We start from the raw sequence: 23,898 nt of genomic DNA, 5'->3' as shown, positions 1-23,898 counted from the left end.
CATCTGGACTGCCACGCGTTCTATTTTACCATGGGTTTCAACACCATCATCGCTCAATCAAAGAGGGCCCTACACCATCCTTAGGAGCCACATGTTTAGCTGACGAGTCTCCCTTTTGCCCTAGCTGAACATCCAACTATGTTGCCATATCACTGGCCATGTACCCGCCAGCTCATTTTGTTGTTTCGCGAAAGCTAAACTTCATGTTACTTCACCCAACGAAACAACACGGACCGTCAAATCTACTTTGAGATGCACCCTCTTTACTTGCCATGCCACCCTAAGTCGGGCCCATTACATTTTTGCCACTTTGCGAAAGGTAAACCTTGCACATCTTTCCTTCATGAATTCACGCAAAGCACCCGATCAACCTTGAGTTGATTGGTCTTTAATTGCAAGGTCTGCTTACCTTTTGGGGCCCTCCAGCTTTTTGCCATTTTGTGAAGCATAAAACCCTGACAGCTTTTCCTCGCGAATCAACGCTAACCTTTAGATCCTTCAAAAGGTGATCATCTGTTAGCTCTTTTGTGACCACATTACTTGGCCCCACCACCTTTTCGCTACTTCGCGGAAGGTAAACCTTGGGCTACTTTAGGCTATGAATCCATGTGCACCACCGAATTAGCTTTGAACTTGCATGGTTTTTATGGGGTTCGACAAAGAACTCAAAACTTAGGAAAAGGGCGCAAATAATTAAAAATTAACAGAGACCCACCTAAGGAAAGTTGTAAAGGGGGGGGGGGGGCGCTTCACGATGGACCGACCCTTCCACATAAGTGGAAAAAGTAACTTCAAGAAAGAACATAGGGACTCCAAAACACAACAAGGGGTTAAAAATCAAAAACCCTAAACCTTCAGACCCATAACTCAAAGGCAAGAAACAATGCTAAGCCTAGTTTTGCAGATTTTGGCCGATTATGGAACAAAATCACCCAAAGTTCAAAACAATGATAACAAGACCTACAGGAAATAGCAGAAATGTTATGCACTAAAGTTAAGTTGGTATGCATTAAGTTATGGTATCAATGTGCTAAATAGTCAGCAAGATGCGCCAAAGAATAGATCAGATGCACTATAGAATGGTATCCACGCGCTAATTCAAGTTTTTCGCATACCTGAAAAAGTTAGTCCTGCATCAAAAACGATTTGATAAATGGGGTTATGCCCCACGGTGGGCGCCGGAAATGTGTGTGGGAAAAGTGGTGTAATGAAACGAAAAATACGAATTTGAGACTTGTCCACACACCAATGGGACTCTTGGTGCAAGTTATAGAGCTATATGGAATAGATCAACTTCCCAAGGGATGTTCCATTGTTCTCTATCTGACAAGACCCCTCAAGCCAATGCCTTTGCTCTCACATCACTGAGCAAAGTGACTTAGGGATGACAATCATGAGAATGAGGGATGCTTTGATCAATCTAACATGAATGCAATCCTAAATATGCATGATATCAACAAATATGAATTAAACTAGCATGTATACGATGATAAGATGAAATGATTAGCAAGAGAACTATCCTAACATGATATACTAGCTTAATATGATTATTTATGATAATAGAAATGCTTTTAAAATGTTTATTAGATTATTTCTATTCAAAGAGAGATTGAATGCTTAGTAAAATGCCTATAAGTGTGATGCTAAAGACTTGGATGATAGAATGATAGAAGAATGACTCTATTTATAGGGAAAATAGGACAATGAAGGGTCAAGATTGGATATTCTTATCAAGGGCTAGGATTGAAAGTTATCAATCTATGCTTACAATTCTAACCAATAAAATGGTGACAATTGTCAACATAAGACTACTGCAAAGGAGATGTAAGAAGCATTAAATGCTTGAGAAGACCTCATGGTTACCTTAGGAGGTAAGAGTTAAGGTTAAGTTAAGGTTATCCAATGGATAAAGATTTTACCCAAAGGATAAGCTCTTGTGCAAGGGTTAAAGGGGTAACCATGGTCAAAGCAATGAATGCTTGATGAGACTCCTGGGTTAGATGAGGGTTGAGTTAGATAGAAAGTCTCTAATCATGCAAGAGGGTTGAGTTAACCATTAATGGTTTGGAAGACTTTCAAGGTTAACTTGTTGAAGACATAAAGCCTTTAATGGTTATTGAAGACTTTAAGGGTTTGAGAAGTGACTTCCCATTGCTTAGGGATGTGACAATGTTTAAGGAATGGGTTAGGCTAATTTAGAGGTGATTAGAAGAATCTAGAAGGGGGTTTAGAGAAGCAAGTGGGAGATGTAGGAGAATGCAAGTGGATGGGAGGATAATTTTAATAAATTGCTTTATTTCAACAAAAATAGATGCAAGTGGGGGATTTAAATAAATTAGATTTATTTATTTGAAGTGAACAATTTAATTAAAAAGAGTAGAAAGGAGATTTATTAAATAAAGTGATTTATTTAATTAAATGGATATGAAAGACCTAAGTGAATTTAATTAAATAAATAGAATAACTTATTTAATCAAATAGATGAATGTGAATGATTTAATTAAATTAAATTTAATTAAATAGAGGAATAAGAGTAAAATGAATATTAAATATTCACTTAGGAAAGTGGTCATTTTTATACATCTACACGTTATATTGTAGGATTTTAGTAGTTTGTGGTAGCTTAATAAGTAGTCTTACAATTAGTTAATTTTCCTCATCACATTTTGGTGCCCACTGTGATGCTCTTGCCTCATTTTTTTAACAATTTTCTTTAGTTGTGTGTGTAGGTGCAGAGTCCACAGAGTAACGCATTCACTACCCACTTTAGTGCATTTAATCAATGTTATAGCACATATACAATATTCTAGAACACATTTAGCATTCGAATTAGTGCATTTAGATTTTTAAGTAGCTCATTTAGATATTTAATTAGCACATATAGTTTGTTTTCTAGCACATTAATATCATTTAGTAGCGCATTTAGAAAGTTTCACGATGCATTTGCCATTCCTTTTAGCGCATTCATACCATAGATTAGCGCATTTACAAAACAAAGTAGCATAGTCATTGCATATATTAGCGCTTTTGTCATTTTTTGTAGTGCATATACATTCTGTTGTCAATAACCATTTTCAAGTATATGTATGAGGATTTGCAAATACACATATGTCAAAGACTGAAATCTAAAAACTACTAACTATGGTTTTGTAGGGTATTTAGTTGCATTTAGCCACATAGCTTAATTAGGGGTTCAATAATTTGATCATTCTTGTTTCACATAGTTTAATTAGGCAGTTAATTAATAGCATACAAAATCTGCAATTTTGTCTTCTTAAAATAGCTATACATAACTTAATCTAGGTGGTTAATAAACAAAATGTTTACTGTGTTTGTAAAAAGTGATAGGTATTATGCTCTCCCCTTAACTGGGTGATCAAAAAGCCATACTCACTTTTATGTTTATTAGATTTATTATTACCTATTCAGCGAGCCCACCTCCCAAGTAGCCCATAAGGTCAAGTGAGAGGGAACGACCCAAGTGGTAACGAGGTTAAGGACAAGCCTTTCCAAGCCACTATAAACAAATGTGCTTGTGAGGAAACTCATAAGTAACAGGTCCCAATGTGTCATACCAACGTCTGTCTCCTCAAGTACCCATAGTGGTGCGTAAAACCCGCAAGGGTTGGGAGGCCTCTTTTTATAAGAGTGAAACACTGCATACATGGCTACCTGAACGGATGACCTTACTAGAAATTGTTGTTATTAGAAGCCTACCTTTTCTACTTGTTGACTTAGGAGTTGTGATACGCTCATTCCAAAGATACCTCTCATGTACTCCTTAATTTGAGAATATTTTTTTGAAATATTAGGTTTTTTAGAAATTAGAAGCTTGGTATGCCCGAGAAGTGTGTGCCATGGAGGGGAGCCAATGCTACCAAGCTTCTATCTATTCCCAAGTAATCGGAAGAAGGCAAACCATATTTCATAGATGATAGAAGTGAGCCACAACCCATACCGGGGGACCATAGTCAACTAGTCTTTGGAATCGGCGTACACGCTCAAATCGATGACTGTGGTAGGGGATCACCATTCTGACAGCTGCCAACACTCTCCTCTCAACACTTGGCTCTTCACAAAACACTCCTCAAACTCCACATGTGCAAATGAGTTGGAAGCAGACCCATAATTTTTTATATGTAACCCATTTTAACCTAATTGAAGGTGTAGTAACCATGTCATGCTGGGGCAACCTAAACCAATATTGTAGCCTAATTCACGCCAATTTCTTCATCCAAATTTTTCTAATTCGTGAGATCGCTCGCTTCACCTTAAAAAAAAATTCAAAAATTTTCACCAATTGATCGCCCAAGGGGGCATAACATCAACATCACATCATTAGAGGCAAACCAAGACTTGATTTATTTTTCTTAGAAACAACATTGTTTCAACATTGTCTCATAGAGGGGCAAAATGTATACACCTAAAAATGACTAGATATAATTAAATAAATATTTATTATTTATTTAATATCTTCATTCTTCTATTAATAAATAATTTATTATTTATAGAACACAATGAGACTTGCAGGGAGTTTTGCTTCATAGTTTACTCATTTATTTAATTTTATTGGCGATTTGATTATATTGTAGGATTTTAGTAGTTTGTGGTAGCTTAATTAGTAGTCTTACAGTTAGTTAATTTTCTTCATCACAATGAGTATAATCATTGACCATGATTGTTTTCTTGAACTTGGTAAGTTGGTTGAAGTTGATATCCATAAGATTGTTACAATAATATGTAATGATTTCCTCTTGGTAAATAGATCATGTAACAACACATATCTTTTTTTATTTCTCTTTAGCATAACCAATGATACCAAATGAATTGGTTTTGATCCAAGTATAAGGATGCCAAATCACAACCTTTTGCTAACAAGGAAAATGATGAATATCAAAGAATTTCTCCATTTGAAGAAGTAAATTGGTTAGATCTTTGGCATCAAATTTCACATATCCATATTTTCAATGTGAAATGCCTAGCCATAAGAGTGTCAATCCATCTTGAGATTTGACTCAAACTCACAAACATCATGTCCCTTAAAAACACCATATTCCTCCCACTTATTTTTATGTTGATTTATTTCCTTATAGTCCATAAATCTCATAAGGGAATCCATTTTCCTCGCTAATTCATTGTTCACTTCTCTCATTGATGTCATATCCATCTTCATAAACAAAATATATTTCATATCCTTGGTGATTTCATCATTTATATCATTAGGAGAAGTCTCCTCATTTTTTGTATCATCCTTATCTAGAGATTTTCTAGGTATGACAAGATTCTTTCTCCTCTTGTGGTAGGCCCCACCATGATGGGAAACATGATTTTACAATAGATCACACAAAAAAAGTTCAAATGACTTATTTTTTTTGTAATTGACTTGGGCCTATATCTTACCTTATTGATATTTTTTAGGGAATTAAAGCAATTTGTAGTCCCATAAGAGAAATCAATGGAAACCCTAATTTTATAATAAATCCTTGAGCTCTCATCCAAATGCACTCACATGTTTATTATAAATGCTCCAACATGGATTTAGAAAACCCATTAAAAATCAAGAAAAAAATCAACAAAATGAGAGAGATGCACTGTTAGGAACCGGAAGGGCAACTGAGAGGGAGGGGGCGGGGGGTGAATCAGTTGTCAATGAATTTCAACCCAATTATAAATTAATTCAACTTAATACTTAATACCAGTAAACCAAACTTAATGCTGGTTAGCAGACTAGTAGTTAATATCAATACAAGTGAAACTTAATGCATGAAATAGAAAGAGAAACAACATCCACAACACATAACAGAGATATTTTTGACATGGAAACCCTGTAAGGGGAAAAAACACGGTGGGAAAACTTACCCACAATTAGATGATACTACTGTAGATAGTATGTGTATACAAATGAGGTCTGCACATGCAGAAAGGCCAACCGTCTAGAGCATACTACTCAATAATGGGAGTCGCACTGACTACAGTAGGATGGTTAAATCCTAGAATAATGTACTGCTTCAAAGTGCATCTGCAATGCTAGATTCAGTACCGGTTTAAGCTCTAATAAACACCTTTAAACCTTCTTTTAACCTTCAAATGATGTCTTCTTGATTCGCTCTATGATCTGCTAATATGATCTTCAATATTCGCACATACCAAGTTACAATACCATACCGTGACCATATATTCATCTTACAAATGAGATCTTACATTTATACAAAACCTAAGACCAAATGCTAAGGTCGGATCACTAAGAATATTACATTCAAATCAATTACAAAATAAGTCTTGACGCGATACAAGATGTCAACTCAATTCAATAACCAATAATAAATCATCTCCATAACATGTCGTGCTGATCTGGAATAGATAACGTATACTGGTCCATAACCTAGACCTATCTGCCGGTAACAACAAATATGTCAACCCGATTAGACCAATAACCAAAACACCAAAACCAAGTATCCAAACCATGTCCTCGACACAATCAAGTGATCTCTAGATGATAGCAAGTCATCATCAGTACCGGTGAACCATATAACCTGCCGGTGAGCATATACCAGTGACTATGCATAAGTCATTGACCTTGCCAGTGAACACAATGTGTCGGTTCAACAGTAAACCAATATAACCATAGTGCCAAATCAACAATGAAGATCTCCATAAGGATAAGTGTTGACATTAATGACAAAACCAATGCAACACATCCATAATACCAACATGCACTTCCCAAAATAACATCCAAAATTGAAAAATTGTCTTGTTTATTGGGTTCATGGTGCCAAGATCATCTTTTTATACCACTTGTAATGAAACAAATTGCACAATAGAAGAATATAATAGGAAATATGTTGCAATACTTGATGTTACTATGCCGTATTGAGGGGGCAACCTCATAATCCACTTTGAGAGGGATATCTCCAATAGTCTTCAATAAGAACAAAATTCTCAATATGATGATAATAACTAAAAAGAAGCTCTTATAGATACCCTACTTATGCCTTGGATGCTACCCAAGTTGGATGTTAACTACTCTAAGGCAATCAACCACCAAGTTAACTTACCCTACTTATAGTTTTATGTCAACTTTACAAGTTACTCTAAGGATGTTAACTTACAAATAGAGCTTCTTTTTAGTTATGTCAACTACTCTAAGGCAGTCAATCACCAAGTTGTATGTTAACACGTTATGTCAACTACTCTAAGGCAGTCAACCACCAAGTGTAACACCCACTTGAATCTATAATTATTCTCTAATATGCCCTTAACCCTATAATGTTCATAGTTTTATGAGTAGTTGACATAACTTGTAAAGTTGATGGAGATTGTTGGCTAGATGATGATGATATAGTTGTAAGTTGTTTGATGAATTTATTTGTGTTGTCATTGATGGCAACCATGTTTGTTGAGTCATCTAAGTCAAATAGGCCTACCGGTATAGCCTAATCGGTAGTGGAACCAGTTTACAACTAGGTAAACAAGAACATTGCGATGATCAAGACACCGGTACAGGCGATCAATGAAGAGTTCGATGTTGCGGTTTAGAACATATGTTTATGACATTGGCATGAGTTTGTGATTAGAACCACATCAACAGATTCAATTTATTGAGAGAGTTATAATTGATTGTCATGAACTTTGTGAAGAAGAATGTATATCGGTGATAGATCTTTAACCGATAATGATTTATGGTTAGGCGGCAGATCTTATCATGTTCATAACTTAATGATGACATGTCAGAAACTATGTGTGATGATAAGATGGTGTTTGAGTGCGTACAAGGATCAAATTTCTTGGGAAATAACAAAGTGCTTAGTAGAATGTGACAAGGGTTTGATTGCTTATCAAATCAATGTGCGGTGATGTACGGTGATCATTCAATGGTGGAAATTGTCTAGAAATTTGTTGAAATGATCTGTAATGCAAATTCATTGTATTTTGAATGTAGTTAGGGTTATGTAGCCGACCTAACTGAAAAGTGTATTTAAGGGCTAGTTGGAGAAGAGATTGTGTGTTGGTGATTTGAGAAGAAGGTGTTGCCGAACCAGATTGAAGTGTCTGCAAGTGTGTAGAAGAGTTGAGTTGAAAAGGATTTGTACTAGCAAGCAAGGAAGTGCTGCGATCAGATCATTTGCCCTATTGTTCCCTAAAAGTTACAACAGTTTGAAATCCCTTAACTGGGTAGATCCTAATAGGTCTTATTTGTAAATCCCTTCACCGGGTCGCTCATTAACTTGAGTTTAAAATCCTCTAACAAGGTTACTCCTAACAGGGTTGAGGCAAATCCCTTAATCGGGTGACTCCTAACAGGCTCTGCTCTTAACCTGCCATGTTGTAAAGCTCCTAACCGGGCTAGGCCTTTAACTGGCCACATTCCAAAATAGTGCAAATATTTTGTGGGTGCTAATTCCCACCATGGTTTTTTCCATTTGGGTTTCCATGTGAAAAAATCTCAGTGTTCATATGGTGGTTGCATTATTGGTTTGAACATTTGATATCTTTACATAGTTTGCATAATGATGAAAACTTCAATGGATGGTTTGGTAAATCTACTAACCGAATTGTTTGAGTAGTTACCGGTACTATTTTTTGAAGAGTTGCAAAATTGTTTTACTACTGATTCACCCCCCCCTCAGTAGTAACCGGATCCTCATAATAACATATATGCCTATGAGGCATGCATGTATAACAAATCTAACTAATAAAGATGTTGTAGTGTTTTCGTAATGTCTTAATATGATGATTGTGTAAGTGTGGCATTGAGGATTTACTTGTCCTTTATTGGACACCTAAATCCTTGACTATATAAAAAATTGTCCTATCATGCATCTAATGCATAGACCCAACATTACATAAAACTAAAGTAAAAAATTATTATAATCTGTTTATTTTTCTTGTAATAATATAGAATTTAGTTGTTTCAAAATCAAATTCCAAAACTATGTATTATTAAAAGTATTCAAAGAGTATTTAAAAAGAAAACCAAAATAATATGATAATCAAATTTATCATGCTAGGTGGTAAACAAATATTGTCGAAATAAAAAATTTAAACAATTTAAAAGTTGAGAGAAAGGGAAGTTATGAGTAGACCAAAATAATTACAATTGAATTGCTATTTAGAAAGCGAAATAGGAAATAAGATTCTCTCGGAAACAAATAATCCACAATAGTCTTCGAGTAGGAACACAAATTGCATCCCTACGACTTTGTCCACCTATCAACATATATTCTTAGGCTATAGACTATCCTTAGCCTGATGAACATTAAAACTGTCTTCTTCTTCTTCTATATTCTTACATACACATAATCAAAAGCTTGGATTCCCTAATGCCGTGAATCAACAATCAATGGACATGCACTTCTGAAGAGAAGGAGCCTGAGCTTTGCTCAAGAATGGATCAATTCTGACCCACAAAAGAGAGAAAACAGAGGCAAGCAGTATCGACCACAATATGACAATGGTAGGAGTCCTGTTTTGTTTGCCCATGAGACCTTTTAGGAAGGGGTATAAATGGAAGATCACCCACATTGCAAAGAAGAGCTTTCCAAACAGAGGTCCCCATGACTGATACCCATTGTTGAGGGCATCTGAGAATCCTGCTACAACACCCACAAGATTTATTACCAACAGAGTTGTTGGAGGGATGAGCAGTGTTGTCCATTTGAAAATATAGAGTTCTCCAAATTCAGCGTCCTCTGAACCCTTTGCAGTCACAGTGAAGTTGGTATCAATGCCTGCTAATACCTTAAGCAGACCTTGGAACACAGCAAACAAATGGGCAGAAACACCCCCTATCACCCAGAACTGCTCGTTCCTCCACCATTCCTCAATGCTTACTCCACTCCATCTCAGTTCCAGGACACCCGTGGCAATGATGGAGAGGAAAAGAGCCATGAAAAACATGCCTGCAATGTTGCTTAGCTGCACACAAAAACAACAGTTTTTAGAAAAATGTTATTAAGAATTAAGAATGGAAATGAAATTGTACAAAAAGTCAAGAAATGCCCAAAAGTAGGACAAGTCAACATCGAAAGTACCAAAAAATAATTTAATCTTGAGGATAATTTGTCAAATGATATTTAATGGCAAAGTCCATTTTGTAGACCTCTAGATGGTGCTGAAACCAAATTTTCTGCAATGTTATGGACCTAATCAGTTTGTAACTTGACCCACTTAACAAATGGATATCTATAATTAGATGTATCGCACATGTTTTAGAACATTAAAGTATTGGTTACTAGTAAATTGACACTTTTGCAAATAGGAAAAACTAAAACGTTCGTGTTTGGGTAGATCTACTTGAGTTGGTGGATTTTTTTTTAATCTCTGCTTCTACAATTAAATTGGAGAAGGATTTTGTCAGTTAAATTTTTTCACGGATCAATTAAGATTTGAGTTGAATTCAGGACCTTATATTTGAGATTGGAATGTTCTATTACTTAGTTATGTCACTCTTGATGACTCGTCCATTTTTGGTTTAGTTGTGACTCATTTGCAAATGCACCTTTTAAGGTGCACTGTAAATGCTCAAAGATCCTAGCTTGACCTAGATCTACCTAGATCTGTTGATCTACCATGTTAAGCTTGACCTAGATCTACCTAGATCTGTTGATCTACCATGTTAAACTTTCCATGGACCTGTTGGACCAGTTAAGAGTTGGATCTAGGAACTCCCATTTGATGTTGGGTGCCCGACCACTGAACTACCATAGGAAGGTATTCAACTAACCAACACTTTAGCTGTTGGTGGGGATGAAGGGATGTCTTTCACCATAATGGATGCAACTTAATATGTTTTATTAATCTAGGTTCTAAGAGGTAGATCCGTTACAGGTACATTCTAATTACTGTATGTAAAATTGTAAATACATATATTCTATTCTGTTCTTAAGTGTTAGTTTAATTTCCAACATACCGTAGGGATGATGAATTTTCCTGTGAGAAGGCAAATTGCAGGAAGGGTACAGTAGGCAACAAGGGGAAGTGAGGTGAGTGGGTAGACGATGGTGTTGATGTAGGCAAGCCTTTCTAGCCACTTGAGACGCCCTGCCCCAAACCCATACCACAGTGGGCAATGTCTGCTAAACAGGATTTCAACTGAACCCAAGGCCCAACGCAGGACTTGATGCAATCGATCTGATAAATTGATGGGAGCAGATCCCTTGAATGCCGGCCTTGTGGGCATGCAGTATATGGACTGCCACCCTCGACAGTGCATCTTGAAGCCTGATAAGATATCTTCTGTCACAGATCCATAGATCCACCCAACCTGCATCATGAAGTATCATCTTTAATTAATCAAGCCTTAAAAAACCAAGAACATATGATTATTTGAAGATCAGTTTTTTTAACTTGCCTCTTTTCCCCATTCTGTTTTCTCTTCATATCCGCAGCTGATAACATGAATGGCTTCTTTGATAACGGAAGCTGGATTAGTTGACTCAGGAACCCCGCCATTCTCCATTAGTGTTGATGCAATGAACACTGTAGATTGGCCAAATGATTTTTCAAAGCTTCTCTGGGAGACTAGAAGTTGTCTCTCATACTCATCATAGCCTGTAACATCATAAATCAGTCCAAAAAAAAGTATAAGTAAACTAGCCTGGTCTTGATTTTGGTGTGAATTTACTTTCACAAGTAAATTGATGTTTACAATCCTCTACTCACAAATTTAGGCATAATTCACAAACAGCAACCTAGAGGAATGTTGCAAAAAGAAAATTCAGGGAATCACCTAAGAGAGAGAAAGGCATATATGTGGGTGAAGATTCTAAGACATCCATGGGTGCGAAGTTTAACTATGAGATATCTCTAGCAAAAGGATGAGAAAGGGCTAAAATGTGTTAACTTAGAAGAATCATGTTTATGACTTTAGATCTTCAGGGGACTGTGCTAGTATGCTCATTTGAAAACATAAAGAATATGATTCTTTTTATCTTAAAGGGCTTTCGGAAAGACTTCACCATTTGAATTTTATCGATAAAAGACATAGCGAGATTAATATATTGATTCACCATTTGATTTTACTGTTTGAACTTACTCTCAATTTCATTTAGATTGAAAACTGCAGCATTTAGATCGTCGTGCTTAGATTTCTTATGGTCATCTACACCGACGGTCTTTCGTTTACAGCATGAGAAGCAGCAGCACAAGGAAGGAAAGCAACTGCGGCTAGGCTTGGCTGCAGCTAATTTAGCTGAAGATGGAGGACCATATCCATACAGGGCTTGTCTGTTAAACACACATCCTGTACCCACATATACTGGACCTTGGATGCCATCTAACCCCTTCATGTTTATCTGTCAGAACAATTCATAAAAACATCTTTAGATCTAATCTCCTCCATAACCATACTACTCATTGATGAAGACCTAATACCAGAAGGCCAGCTTTAAAGCTGGAAAATGGATCTAATCTACCAGAATACAAGAATTTTTTGAAAACACAAACACAGGTTTATATTAGATGAATAATAACAACATATTACATTGTTAAGTCCAGCCATAGATTACACTACTTACGTCGAAGAAAACTGTGTTTCGATTAGCATATCTGTCGCTCTTGTCGATACCATCAAACCTTTGTGGGAATTGAACATAGCACACATTCCTGCCAACCAGAGGGTCCATCATAAAGCACATAGCCTCACGAACGGCCTTGCTGTTATTGACATAGTGATCACAATCCAGATTCAGAATGTATGGTGCGTTTGTAAGCACTGCAGATACTCGAACCTGCCCACCAACATTTATATCAATGAAAGCCCATGTCATACCATTACAGACAACCAGCAGTCATCACAATATAAGCTTAGCCATATCATAGCAGGTAAATTGACTGGGTTGGATTCGAACCCATACCAATGCATTCATCGCACCAGCCTTTTTATGGTGCTGGTAGCCAGGGCGTTTCTCACGAGAAACATAGACTAGTCGTGGAAGCTCGTTTCCTTCCAAGTCATGTGCCCCTGTGTGTCCTAAGAATACCTGCATGTATTATAGCACACCAAGTGTTGATTTGTTTAGATGTGTCATTTGAAATTGTATTCGTTTTTTCACATAGATCTATCTATTAATGTAATTTAAGCTCGTCAATATTTATAATACACTGTTTAAAGCAATTGATATTTCTACTCCATTGATTTCAAATAATATTAATATATTTCTAAAGTGAGAACAAATTATTCTTAAATCTAAGAGACATTTATTGAAAATATCAATGAATTCAATAAGATTCATCTGAAATGATACTTGTTTTTTCAATAAGATTCATCAATTAATATAATTTAAGATGAATAACTTTAATCAATAATGTCTAGAATGTGTTGTTACCGAATCATTTTTCACATTAATTAAGAATTAAAAGATATTAATAGAAACATCATTGAACTCACTTGAATCATCCCAGGATGATCACGAGTGTTATTGCCAGGCCAAGGAGTTCCATCTTGCATGATCCATCCGTCGTCTGGTGTCTTCTGAGCTTTGGCTACCATTGCATTGATCCGTACTTTGAACTCTTCATATTCTCTCTGTATAATAAGCAATTCAAGACACTTGCTTCAGTGAGTATGAAGATGGTTGAAAAGATTTAAATGCTTTCTAGATTGATTCCTGAAAACAAACTACAAATAAAGAACAGTCGGTCCTAAGAAAAGACTTTCTCACATACTTTGATTGCCCTTCGCTCCTTAACAAAGTTGGGCTGCACCTTGTCCTTCAAGTAATCAATCTTTTGGGAGAAATAAAACTCAGGAGCTCGAGGCTCGATGTTAAAATTCTTGCAGAATGGCACCCAATTCCTCGCAAATTCAGCTGTCTCAGACATGGTTTCGAAGGTTAGCATTGAAGCCCCATCGTCAGACACATAGCAAGAAACTTTTTCCACAGGATAATCCACAGCCAGAATGGACAGAACAGTATTGGCAGTAATGAGAGGAGGCTCTTTCAATGGATCCACTGTACTCACGAAGAAGTCCACAGCCGAAAGCTCACAAGGCTGTCCTGGTCTCTCATACCTTGGCAAGAAAAAAAACACTTAAAAAGCTTATTCCTTTTGTCTATTATGGAATACTTCTGGTCTGAATTCTAAAGGATACAGATAGTCTTATTCTTTCTGCAATAGTATTACCTCAATGAGAGCCTGTCAAGATAGGTCTCTCTGTTGATGGGAGCCCATTTAGGGAATTGATCAAGAATCCAGGAGAATGCAAACCAGATTTCACAGATGACAGAAGTAAGCCATAACCCATATGAGCTGTCAACTGGGTTGGTTACTCTGTAGTGGAAGAAGAATCCCAGAATGATCAAACGCAAGATAATCACTATTCTATAGGGCTGGATTTTTGTCTTTGGAAGGGGTATGATTTGGGACAAGGGTTGCAAGGCCTCTGCCATCCTGAAAGAATTACCAAAAGTATTAGAGCCAAAATTGTATATAAAAAACATCATTCCGGGACTAATGTGATGGAGTCTATGACAACATAATTTTGCAGTTGTATCTAATCAAAGGAGAGACAAATCCAACATACATTGTTTCGTCCATTTCTGGGGGAATTTGGGCCTGTCCCTCCGGTAGTGGTACTTCATTCTTTGCTGTTTTGCTGGGCAAGAGTCCCTTCTTTTTGTTCTTTTTGGACTTCCAACTCTCTACCCTATCCCTCCAAGCCACGCCTCCATTGTTGGGATTTGCAGCAGAATCATTCTCCTTCTCTGTCATCATGTAGCAAACCATTTTATATCATTAGTTGCATGAATTTTGTACGATTCTTTTTAGTATTTGAAAGATTTTTAAAATCAATTATGCATATTTTTTATAATGTTTAGATCATATTCAAAGATCATTTTTCACTTTTTGATAATTGATTGTCAAGTGTGATCTGAAACATTGATAAAAATATATTTACTGATTTCACAAATGTTCTTTTAAATAAAAATTATAAAATGATTGCAATGACAGATAACTTGCCACTTGCATTACTATTCAAGTTATGCATCAATGGGCCCTATACCCATGTCACCAAATCATCTTTAACATCATTTCAGTTACGTGATTGAGAAAATCGATCTTAAACTTTTTAGACTACCACCTAAAAAACAAGGTTGATTTTTTTAAAATTTCATTAAATTAAATAAACCAATTTCTATATATTTATATTTTCTATTTAAAACAGGTCAAATTTTACCATCTATGTTGTAATCATTTGAAAAGTGTAGGACATATCTTAAGATTTCCATTTGTGTTTGATTCAAACTAGAGTTATATTTCTTTGTAATATAAAAAAAGTGGCATCTCATTCAAATAGTAATTATACTTCTAAGAAAACAAGTAATTGCACCAATAATTGAAGTAGTTTTCATTAAAAATAAGTTAATTGGTATGAATTTTCAAAAAGTTTAAATTTTTTGGTTTTGATTGCTTATGCTTTTGTAATCGATATTTCAGATCATCAAAAGAAAAAAAATATTTACCGCTGATTTCATTGCCGGGATCTCCATGCCCCTGCAAGAAATGCCAAACACTTAGAATCAATCAATTCAACTCTTATGCATCTAACAAACATAAAGTACGCTGCAAATAGTTTATATCAGCTCTACATACATTGCCATCCACAGCCACAACTGAAAAGTTGTGATGATCCCCATTCTCTCCAGCCTCATCAACTGGAAGCCCTGTTCCCCATTGTTTATGACAAAAAAAACTCCAATCATAACCATAAACCAAATAAACAGCAAGAATCTATTCCAAATGAAGCATCCATACCCAAATTTAACTCTCCTTAACAATCATCAATCATAATCTTTCAAAAATAAAAGTTGGCCACCCAATAGCATTTCCTTCAATATTCAGCAAATACCTTCATGGTGGTACTGAAATGGAGCTTTGCAATGGGGACAACAATGGCTTCCCTCATCTCTCTCATACTGATAGCAAGGTTTACAGAGGGGAAACCCACAGTCATTGCATGCAGCAAAGGGCTCACCATCTGCACCAATCCCAACATGATCTCCACAAACTTGGCAGCTTATCTCAGTAACATTCATTTTCCCATCAGCAGCGGCCATCACAACAGAGAAGAGATGTTTTTCCACTTCACCTCTTCCTCTGAAGCATTCCCAACAAAGTAAGGTCTTAAAAGCCCCAAAACAAACAATTCAATGGTTAAGGTGGTTGCCCCTGCATCTGCTACCTACTGTGTGGTGTGCTGTCAGGCTCTCACCATAGCTATAGCTATTCTATGAGGGCCCCCTGTTAGAACAAAGAAACCCATCATACAAATCTGTTGGAAGTAGAGTTTACAAGCAATGTTTAAGTATAATTTACGCTGCTTCTTTAAATTCTTCAGTTTTGTCAAATTGTGTGGATTTTTCAGGCTGTGGTTGAATGAAAAACACAGTTATACTGAAAGGTAGTTCAGATGCGTGGGCGTTCGGTGAGGTTTAACGCTTAGAAGGTAAGCTATTACATTGTTTTCTTGAGGACCCACTGAATTCCATTTTTTTTAATGGCTTGTTTGAATTGAACTTCTGGAACAGAGCTTTTTTATTACAGTCTGAAATACCCTTATAATCCCCAGCTTTTAAAATATGGGAATTAATGTATATGAACGACTAAAACGTGACATGTTAGAAAATATTCCAAACTGCAATGATTAATGGTGACACATCTGCTAACCAGACATATCAACCACATATCATTAAAAATAAATGGTTTTCATGGACTCAAAAGGTTTGAGGTTTGGATGCATTTAACAATTTAATATTGACAAATATGTGGGTGGAGGTTTGGAGCCGTTGATAGAGTGGTTGTTTCATGTGACTGTTTAGCTAATTTTTTTTATTTAATAGAGACCGTTTAAATTTTATTAATTCTTTTTAATTAATCTTTTTTCTTAAATAATTTAACAAATTGTTTAATTATATATGTTTTAAAAAATAAATATAAGTTCTTATATAAATAACAGCATTGAGGCTCTGGTCATTTTGTATGCTATGAAGAGAGGTTGTGCTCTTGGTTGGAAAAAGATTATTTGTGAATGGGTTTAATGCTTGGAAAAGGATTATTTGTGAATCTGTTGAATTGGCTGATGTTAATTGACACTTATTTATTGTGGTTCGTATGATTTTAGGATTGAGCAGGTCTTTTGAGTCTATTACTCAAGGATTGTTTGTGAATCTGTTGTTAATTGGCACTTATCTATGGTGGTTCGTAAGATTTTAGGATTGAGCAGGTCTTTTGAGTCTATCACCCTTTTGCATATTCCTCAAGAGTGGAATAGAGTTGCAAATTGTTTGGCCAAATGAGGTCTTCTGATTGGATGGACGGTTGGTATACTATAGATAGGAGGCATTTGCCTATGGATTTCTTAGTTAGTTGTTTCTCATAATGTGTGGTTCTTTGTTTTTGCTGGGTTGTTGGCCTTTCTTGCTTTGTAATTCTCTTTGAGTAATTTTTACTCCTTTTGTGAAAAAAAATAAAAATAAACGGAGGCTACATATATAAAAAAACTAAATAATAAATATAATGACATATATAGAAATATTTTATAATTATTTTTCAAAAATATATAATTAAAACAATACATTTGTTTCATTTTATATTTTTTTAATATTATGTTTAATCTATGTGAAATAGATCTTTAAGTGGGTAGTCTATGTCAAGCATTTTCTATTTATAGAGTTGTAGTAAAGCTTAAATATTAAGGAAATGATAGTCTTTTTCCTTCCAACAACTAGAGCATGACTATCTTTCATTACTTGGAAACAAATTTACATAGTCATATTTGTTAACATAATTGACTGATTGTGAGAGAGAGTGAAAGAGAGAAAGATTTTTGGTAAAATATTTTGAATTTTAGTTCAAGGGTCAGTGTAAAATAGCATGACCACTTTTTTGGTCAAAGTGAGACATTAAAAAAAAAAAAATCATCAAATTTTCAACATGACCAAATCATTATGAATTTGAAAATGATATCAACTATAATTCAAACATAATTTACTTTGGCTGCTTTATTATCAAAAACATATAACTTCTTTTATATTTATTCGAATTAGCTTTTTTTTGTTGGAATAAGATCAATAGTTATATATCCTGTTTGGAATTAATTCCATTTGAAGGTTCAACTTGAAGTTTGAAGGTAAAATTTCTGCGCAAAATCTTAGAGATGAAAGGTTCGAAGGTAACTTTGAGCAAAGGTGCTATGCTCCCTGTGAGAAACATTAAAAAATATTTAAAAAGACCTTCAAATGAAGGAAAAAAAAACAAAAACTTAAATGTGGAACGCCGGGATTTAAGATCACTTATTATTTTTATATGAATTTAACAAATTTTCTACAAATATAAAAAATGAAACATGTCTAAATTTTTAGTTTTTATAGGTAAAAATTATAAAGAAAATTTGTAATTTTTTAGATTTTTGGATGGAGAAAATTTGATAAAGATATTTTAGAGAAATATTTTGCAAAGAAGCAAATGGGAAATAAGAGGACAAGGCAAAACATGAGTATGATGAAATATTTTGTAGAAAAGGATAAAAAACGATCTAAAGAAAGAACTCAAAGATTTCTTTCACAAAGATGAGGTATACAATGAGTAAGTGTAGAAAGAAGTCACACAAAAAGGGGGTCTTAAGATTTTATTTTGAAATCAACAAAGTTTGACCATTGACAAGAAATTGAAGATAGTTACACTCAAAATTTGAAAATGCAACAAGAACAAGAGTTGTAGTGTTTTGAATCTACTTTCTAAACTACTATTTTTTTTTTAATGGTGAAGATTAAGGGTTTCAAAAAAGCGGGCCACACAAAGTCCTCCTGCTTTTATTAAAAAAACATAACATAGTGTTTGTTTTGGCACCCCTAAAATGTCAACTTTTTTTTAGAATTTCAAAAATCACTTTAGTGAGAAATTAACTATCATCATGTAATTTATTCATGTTTTTTTGACTTTTTTTTTTAATGAATATATGATTTTTTACTAATTTTCAAAATGGACACATCTTTAAAAACAAAAATTTGAGCATGCTACCCCTAATTTTTTTGAAAAATAATTGAAAATTATTATTTTTTCAATATGTGTAGAATGGATTTTAGTTTTAAAAAATGTGATTTGTTTCAAAATTCGATGAATGAGTAAAAATATATACCCAAAATACCACATGTTGGTTTTTGACCAAAAAAAGACACACTAACAAAAAAAATTAAAGATGAATGCCTTAACATAATCAAAATGTGAAAAACATTATATGGTTAGCTAGCTAAGAAAGAGCTTAACATCATTGTGATATTTTTGTAAATGTGCATTGAAACACATGCAAACCTAATGGAGAACACGACCAAAAATGTGTGAAATTTTTCTACCTTTTTAAATAAACATATCTTTGGCATGAAATGGTCATCCAACGCTTTGTGTTGGATGTCTTAGGAAAATCCAATCCAAAGGGTTGGTATTTCCCAATGCAAAACATTTGGAGAGCACCAAATTTAAAGCTTGTTAAATGTTCTACTCTCTCTCTCTCTCTCTCTCTCTCTCTCTCTCTCTCTCCTTGTTTGATTAAATGTTTCAAACTCAAATCAAACTCAATATCCAAACAAGAATATATACATGAAATATAGTATTTATGTATTAGTCACATTTCAATATGTCTTTTTCCTTTCTTATACTTTAAGTTATATTTCATGTATATATTGGCAGGATATTTGAGAGTGGTTTTAGATTTCTAGGAGTTATAATGTAGATTCTATATTTTAGAAGATTATATAAATTTTTAGACTGTCAAATTTCAGTAATCAACATCCTCCTACCAACATTATCTCACACAGACTCTCTCTCTCACTCTTTATCTTCCCCAAACTCTAGACCTATCTCCCCCTCTCTTCTTTCTCACCTCTCTCTTACCTCTCTAGGTCTCTCCCACCCTCTCTACATCACCTTCCCTCCTCACCCCCATCTCTCTCTCTCTCTCTCATTGTTTCTATCTCCTCTCTCTTCATTCTCTCGATCACCACCTATCTCCCCCCCCCTTCTCTCTCTCTCTCTCTCTCCCTCTCTCCCCCCATATTTAGGCCACTCAATCCCTCCTTATTTACCTCACTACCTCTCCCTACTTGTCTCATTACCCACCTATCTTTCCCCCTCTATCTCTATCATCATTATCTCTTCCCCTAGGTCTCTCACCTCTATATCTCTCCCCTCTATAGTTCTTTCCCTGCCTCTCCACATCTCTCCCTACCTCCTTAACCCTCTTTCTCTCTTTTTGAACTTTCCTCTCTTCCTCACCTCTCCACTTCTCCCCTCTCTAAGTATCTCAATCACTCCCTGTCTACCTCTCCCTCCCCCTACCTCCCTCACTCCCTCCCTCTCTCGTTCATTTCCTCTCCCTCCCTTACATATAGGGTTTAGGGAATATGGTGTAGGATATAGGGTTTAGGGTTGTGGGTATTGGTATAGGGTTTAGGGTACATAAGGTTGAGGGTATTTCCAATATTGATACTTCCCTTTATCTCTTCCTCTACCCCTCTTCCTCTCTCTCTTATCTCTCCCACCTCTCTCTACCCTCTCTGGGTCTCTCCCGCCCTTTCTTCCTCTATCCCTCTACCTCCTTACCCCCATATCTATCTCCTTCCCCACTCTCTCTTATTCTCTCTCTCTCTCTCCATTATCTACTCTCTATCTCTCTCTATTTCTCCCTACCTCCCTTTCCAACTCTATACCCTTCATCCATGTATTACCCACCTCTCTCTCCCCATCTAGGTCTCTCACCTCTTTGTCCCCCTCTAGGTATCTCACCTCTTTGTCCCCCTCTAGGTACCTCACCTCTCTATTTGTCCCCTCTCTATCTCCACCTCCCTCCTTACCAGCATCTTTCCCTCTCTCCCTCACTCTCTCTTGCTATATATACCTATCTTATTCTCCCCATCTATCTCTCCATATCACTCAAAATCTCCTCTCTCTCCCCTCTCTATTTATCTCCCTCCCTATATTCCTCTCTCCCTCTCTATCTCCCCCTCCCTCCTTACCCCAATATCTATCTCCCTCCCCCATTGTTGTATTCTCTCTCCATTGTCTAGGTTGTAAACTCTCCCTCCCACCCTCTCTCTCTCTCCCCTCCCTAGGTTTCTCCATCCCTCCCTCTCCACCTATCTACCTCACCATACATTTCTCATTACCCACCTATCTTTATCCTCCTGAATATATCTCACCCCTCTCTCTCTCCCCATCTAGGTCTTTTTGATGTGTTTTTTATGACCTCATGCAACATAGAAAAAATTACTAAGTATTCTATCCTCTTTTGAACAAAGACCTCTCGAATGCTAAACTATGAGATAAAATGAGACAACTCCAAGGTTCTAATAGTCAGGTCTCGACTTTATATGTGGATAGAATCAGTGTGTTGATGTGATTTTGTTGGAATCACAAGGGGACTTATGTTGTGCGTGAACTCTATTGGAACATAGGATATAATTCAACTTGGAAAAAAGGAAAAAAAAAGAGATAAAAGGTTTAGAGATACTAATCTATGCTAGCTCCTAACTCCTAAGGCCTATGATGACAATGAATAGTGCTTTGATAGACAAATCCCTCATGAAAATACTTTATACTTAACTAGAGATAGCTCACAACACTATAGAAAGACTATAATCTACCAAGGTAGTGAAATATCTTCATATTATAAAAATTCCATTCAAATATCCAATACTGGCATGATCCAAATGAAGTATTCACAATTGAACTTAGCCACAAATAATTAGGTTCATACTAACCATTCACTACAACTTGCATTCAACAAGGTGTAAATGGTATGAATTGAAGGATTCATCAAATATCATCACACTTCTCCATCATAATTAATGAACTTTATCTAAAAATTGAGGATATAACAAGAAACCATGCAATATGTAGAAGAAACACCACTATTCACTATAAATGTAATGAAAAAGTATGTATAATTACATGCATTAGCAACAATTTATACCTTCTCCTCGTACTCTACTCTACTACTAATTGCTATTGATTTTTTCTGCTACTAACTACTAACATTTACAAATGAGGAGAGAAATCCTTTTATAGACTTCCCTTTACAAATGAATGACTAGGATCAAATCCAAATCAACGAGCAATATTATAAGATAAAACTTATAACTAACTTTGCATTACAATTAATACTTAACCAATGGTTTGATTATATATTTTGGACACATGTACAACATTAAATTCTAACCAATAGGAATCGAGGTTAGGTAAGATAAACAATATCTGATGAAGTGACATGTGTCACTTGCTCCACTCTTGGATGAATCAGATTCAATGTATCTAGACATGTTGACTTTGATTGATGAATGAAGGTGAGTTGTTGCCACCTCAACCTGCTCATCTTGTAGATCATAACATATATTTTTGATTGTAATTCTTCTTTATCATTTCACCCCTCATCTTCTTGTTTTGGAATTCCACCTTTGTGCTTCATTTGATGTACACCATGTAATGTTTATGCTTGACGTTCTTGACATTCTCCTTGCATTGGTGATTTATCTTCCTTACCTTGCTGAAGTATTCCTTGTCTTTGTGCATTACCTCAAAATTCGCTCATGTGATGAAGTCCTTAGTGATTTTGATGTAGATTTTGTGACATCTATGTTAGATCCTTCTTGTCTTGAATGCATTGATCTTACTCCTCCTTTAGCACTTTCATCTCTTATGCTTTCTCTTTTCTGATGTTGATCTTCATCTTGTGATAATAAGTCTTTATTCTTCCCTTGAAATGTTGATGAATATTGGAGTGTTCTTCATGTTGTGTTGCCATTGATTCCTTCATGCCATTGATACAATGATGAAATTATGTTGATCTCCTCCTTTTCATTGTTGAGTGTGATCTCTCCTTTACTCTTGGAGTCTTGAATTCCACAATTCCACATGCTTACTCCCTACATTAGACCTGAAAAGAAAATGAAAACACCTTAATCATGATTTTGAATTTATTATAAACACATAAATTTACCCCTATTTCTAGAAAAATGACTGTTAACAAGTTCTAATTTCATCTTTATTAAATTGGAAATATTTTCTTTTGAAATTTTGGAAATGATTGTTCTAAGTTTGTAAAATAGGCATGAAATTCAGGGTTTGGAAATGCCATTGATTTGTTGGCTCAAAATAGTTCATATGTGTCCTTCTACCAAATTGCATCTTAAGTCTTATTTTCCTCTACTTGATTCTAATCTGCCTTGCAAACTCTGATTTCTAGAGGAGAATCACCTTACTCCTACAATTCAACTTTAAATCTAGAAAATAAATCACCTTATGTCTTGATTTGAATGACATCCTCTAGGTCTAGTAAAATTCATTGTGATTTTGTATTTATCTCTTGGAATTCACCTTTGAAATCTCCTTATGTTGTTCAAAGTTTCTACAACAAGATAGAACTCGCCTTCAAACTGATGTGATGAACTCGCTTTAGGCTTATGTTGATCAAATTTGCTAATTGCTGATTGAGGAAATTCATTGCTTGCTAAACGTAATTCGATTGGATTGATGAGAAAATGAAATACTAAACCAATCATATATAGGCATTTCATCTTGAGATGTGACCCTTGGCATTCCCTTAATAGGCCAACCTTTCATTTTAATGATTTTAAATTTTTTTGATTTCCAAGGGAAAGACAATTGGTTTTTCTTTTTCAAATTTAAATTAAAACATTTTTCTTCCCAAAAGCGCCAACTTGCTTCTCTTGTATTAGCACTACCAAGCATAATTGTTTCCATACTATCGTTAGTCGTGGATTCCTTGGAGTTAAAGAAATTGAGATGTGGGAGTGGGGATTCCTTGGGTCCAAGGAAAATGGGATGCTAGGTCGTGGATTTCTCTACCTCAAAGATAAAATTAGCATAACATTTTATCTTCACCCC

The 23,898-nt window shown here is 35.5% G+C and overlaps 1 protein-coding gene across 1 annotated transcript; it reads right to left on the bottom strand.

Moving 5' to 3' along the window:
* Window positions 1-9,078: 9,078 nt before the first annotated feature.
* LOC131068940 (cellulose synthase A catalytic subunit 8 [UDP-forming]) lies at window positions 9,079-16,122 on the bottom strand. Its single transcript, XM_058004225.2, has 13 exons — window positions 15,851-16,122; window positions 15,595-15,665; window positions 15,465-15,495; window positions 14,525-14,705; window positions 14,125-14,391; window positions 13,666-14,011; window positions 13,388-13,525; window positions 12,855-12,980; window positions 12,516-12,728; window positions 12,035-12,293; window positions 11,351-11,550; window positions 10,910-11,263; window positions 9,079-9,915 (listed from the first exon to the last, which is right to left on the bottom strand). The coding sequence occupies exons 1-13, from the start codon at window positions 16,056-16,058 to the stop codon at window positions 9,331-9,333; spliced, it is 2,979 nt and encodes a 992-aa protein (XP_057860208.2). The 5' UTR covers window positions 16,059-16,122; the 3' UTR covers window positions 9,079-9,330.
* Between the last annotated feature and the right edge of the window lie 7,776 nt (window positions 16,123-23,898).

This window comes from Cryptomeria japonica, chromosome 7, assembly GCF_030272615.1.
Source record: "Cryptomeria japonica chromosome 7, Sugi_1.0, whole genome shotgun sequence".
In the NCBI taxonomy this organism is placed as follows: Eukaryota; Viridiplantae; Streptophyta; class Pinopsida; order Cupressales; family Cupressaceae; genus Cryptomeria; species Cryptomeria japonica.
Note: the sequence above shows the minus strand (reverse complement) of the source record. Positions and strands in the feature narration are given on the sequence as shown.

Coding starts and splice junctions, on each gene's coding strand:
- LOC131068940 (XM_058004225.2), bottom strand. CDS start 16,058: ATGGCCGCTGCTGATGGGAAAATGAATGTTACTGAGATAAGCTGCCAA. Junction 15,496..15,594: donor TTGTGGCTGTGGATGGCAAT/GTATGTAGAGCT, acceptor CATTTCTTGCAG/GGGCATGGAGATCCCGGCAA. Junction 12,729..12,854: donor CTGGTGCGATGAATGCATTG/GTATGGGTTCGA, acceptor GTTGGTGGGCAG/GTTCGAGTATCTGCAGTGCT.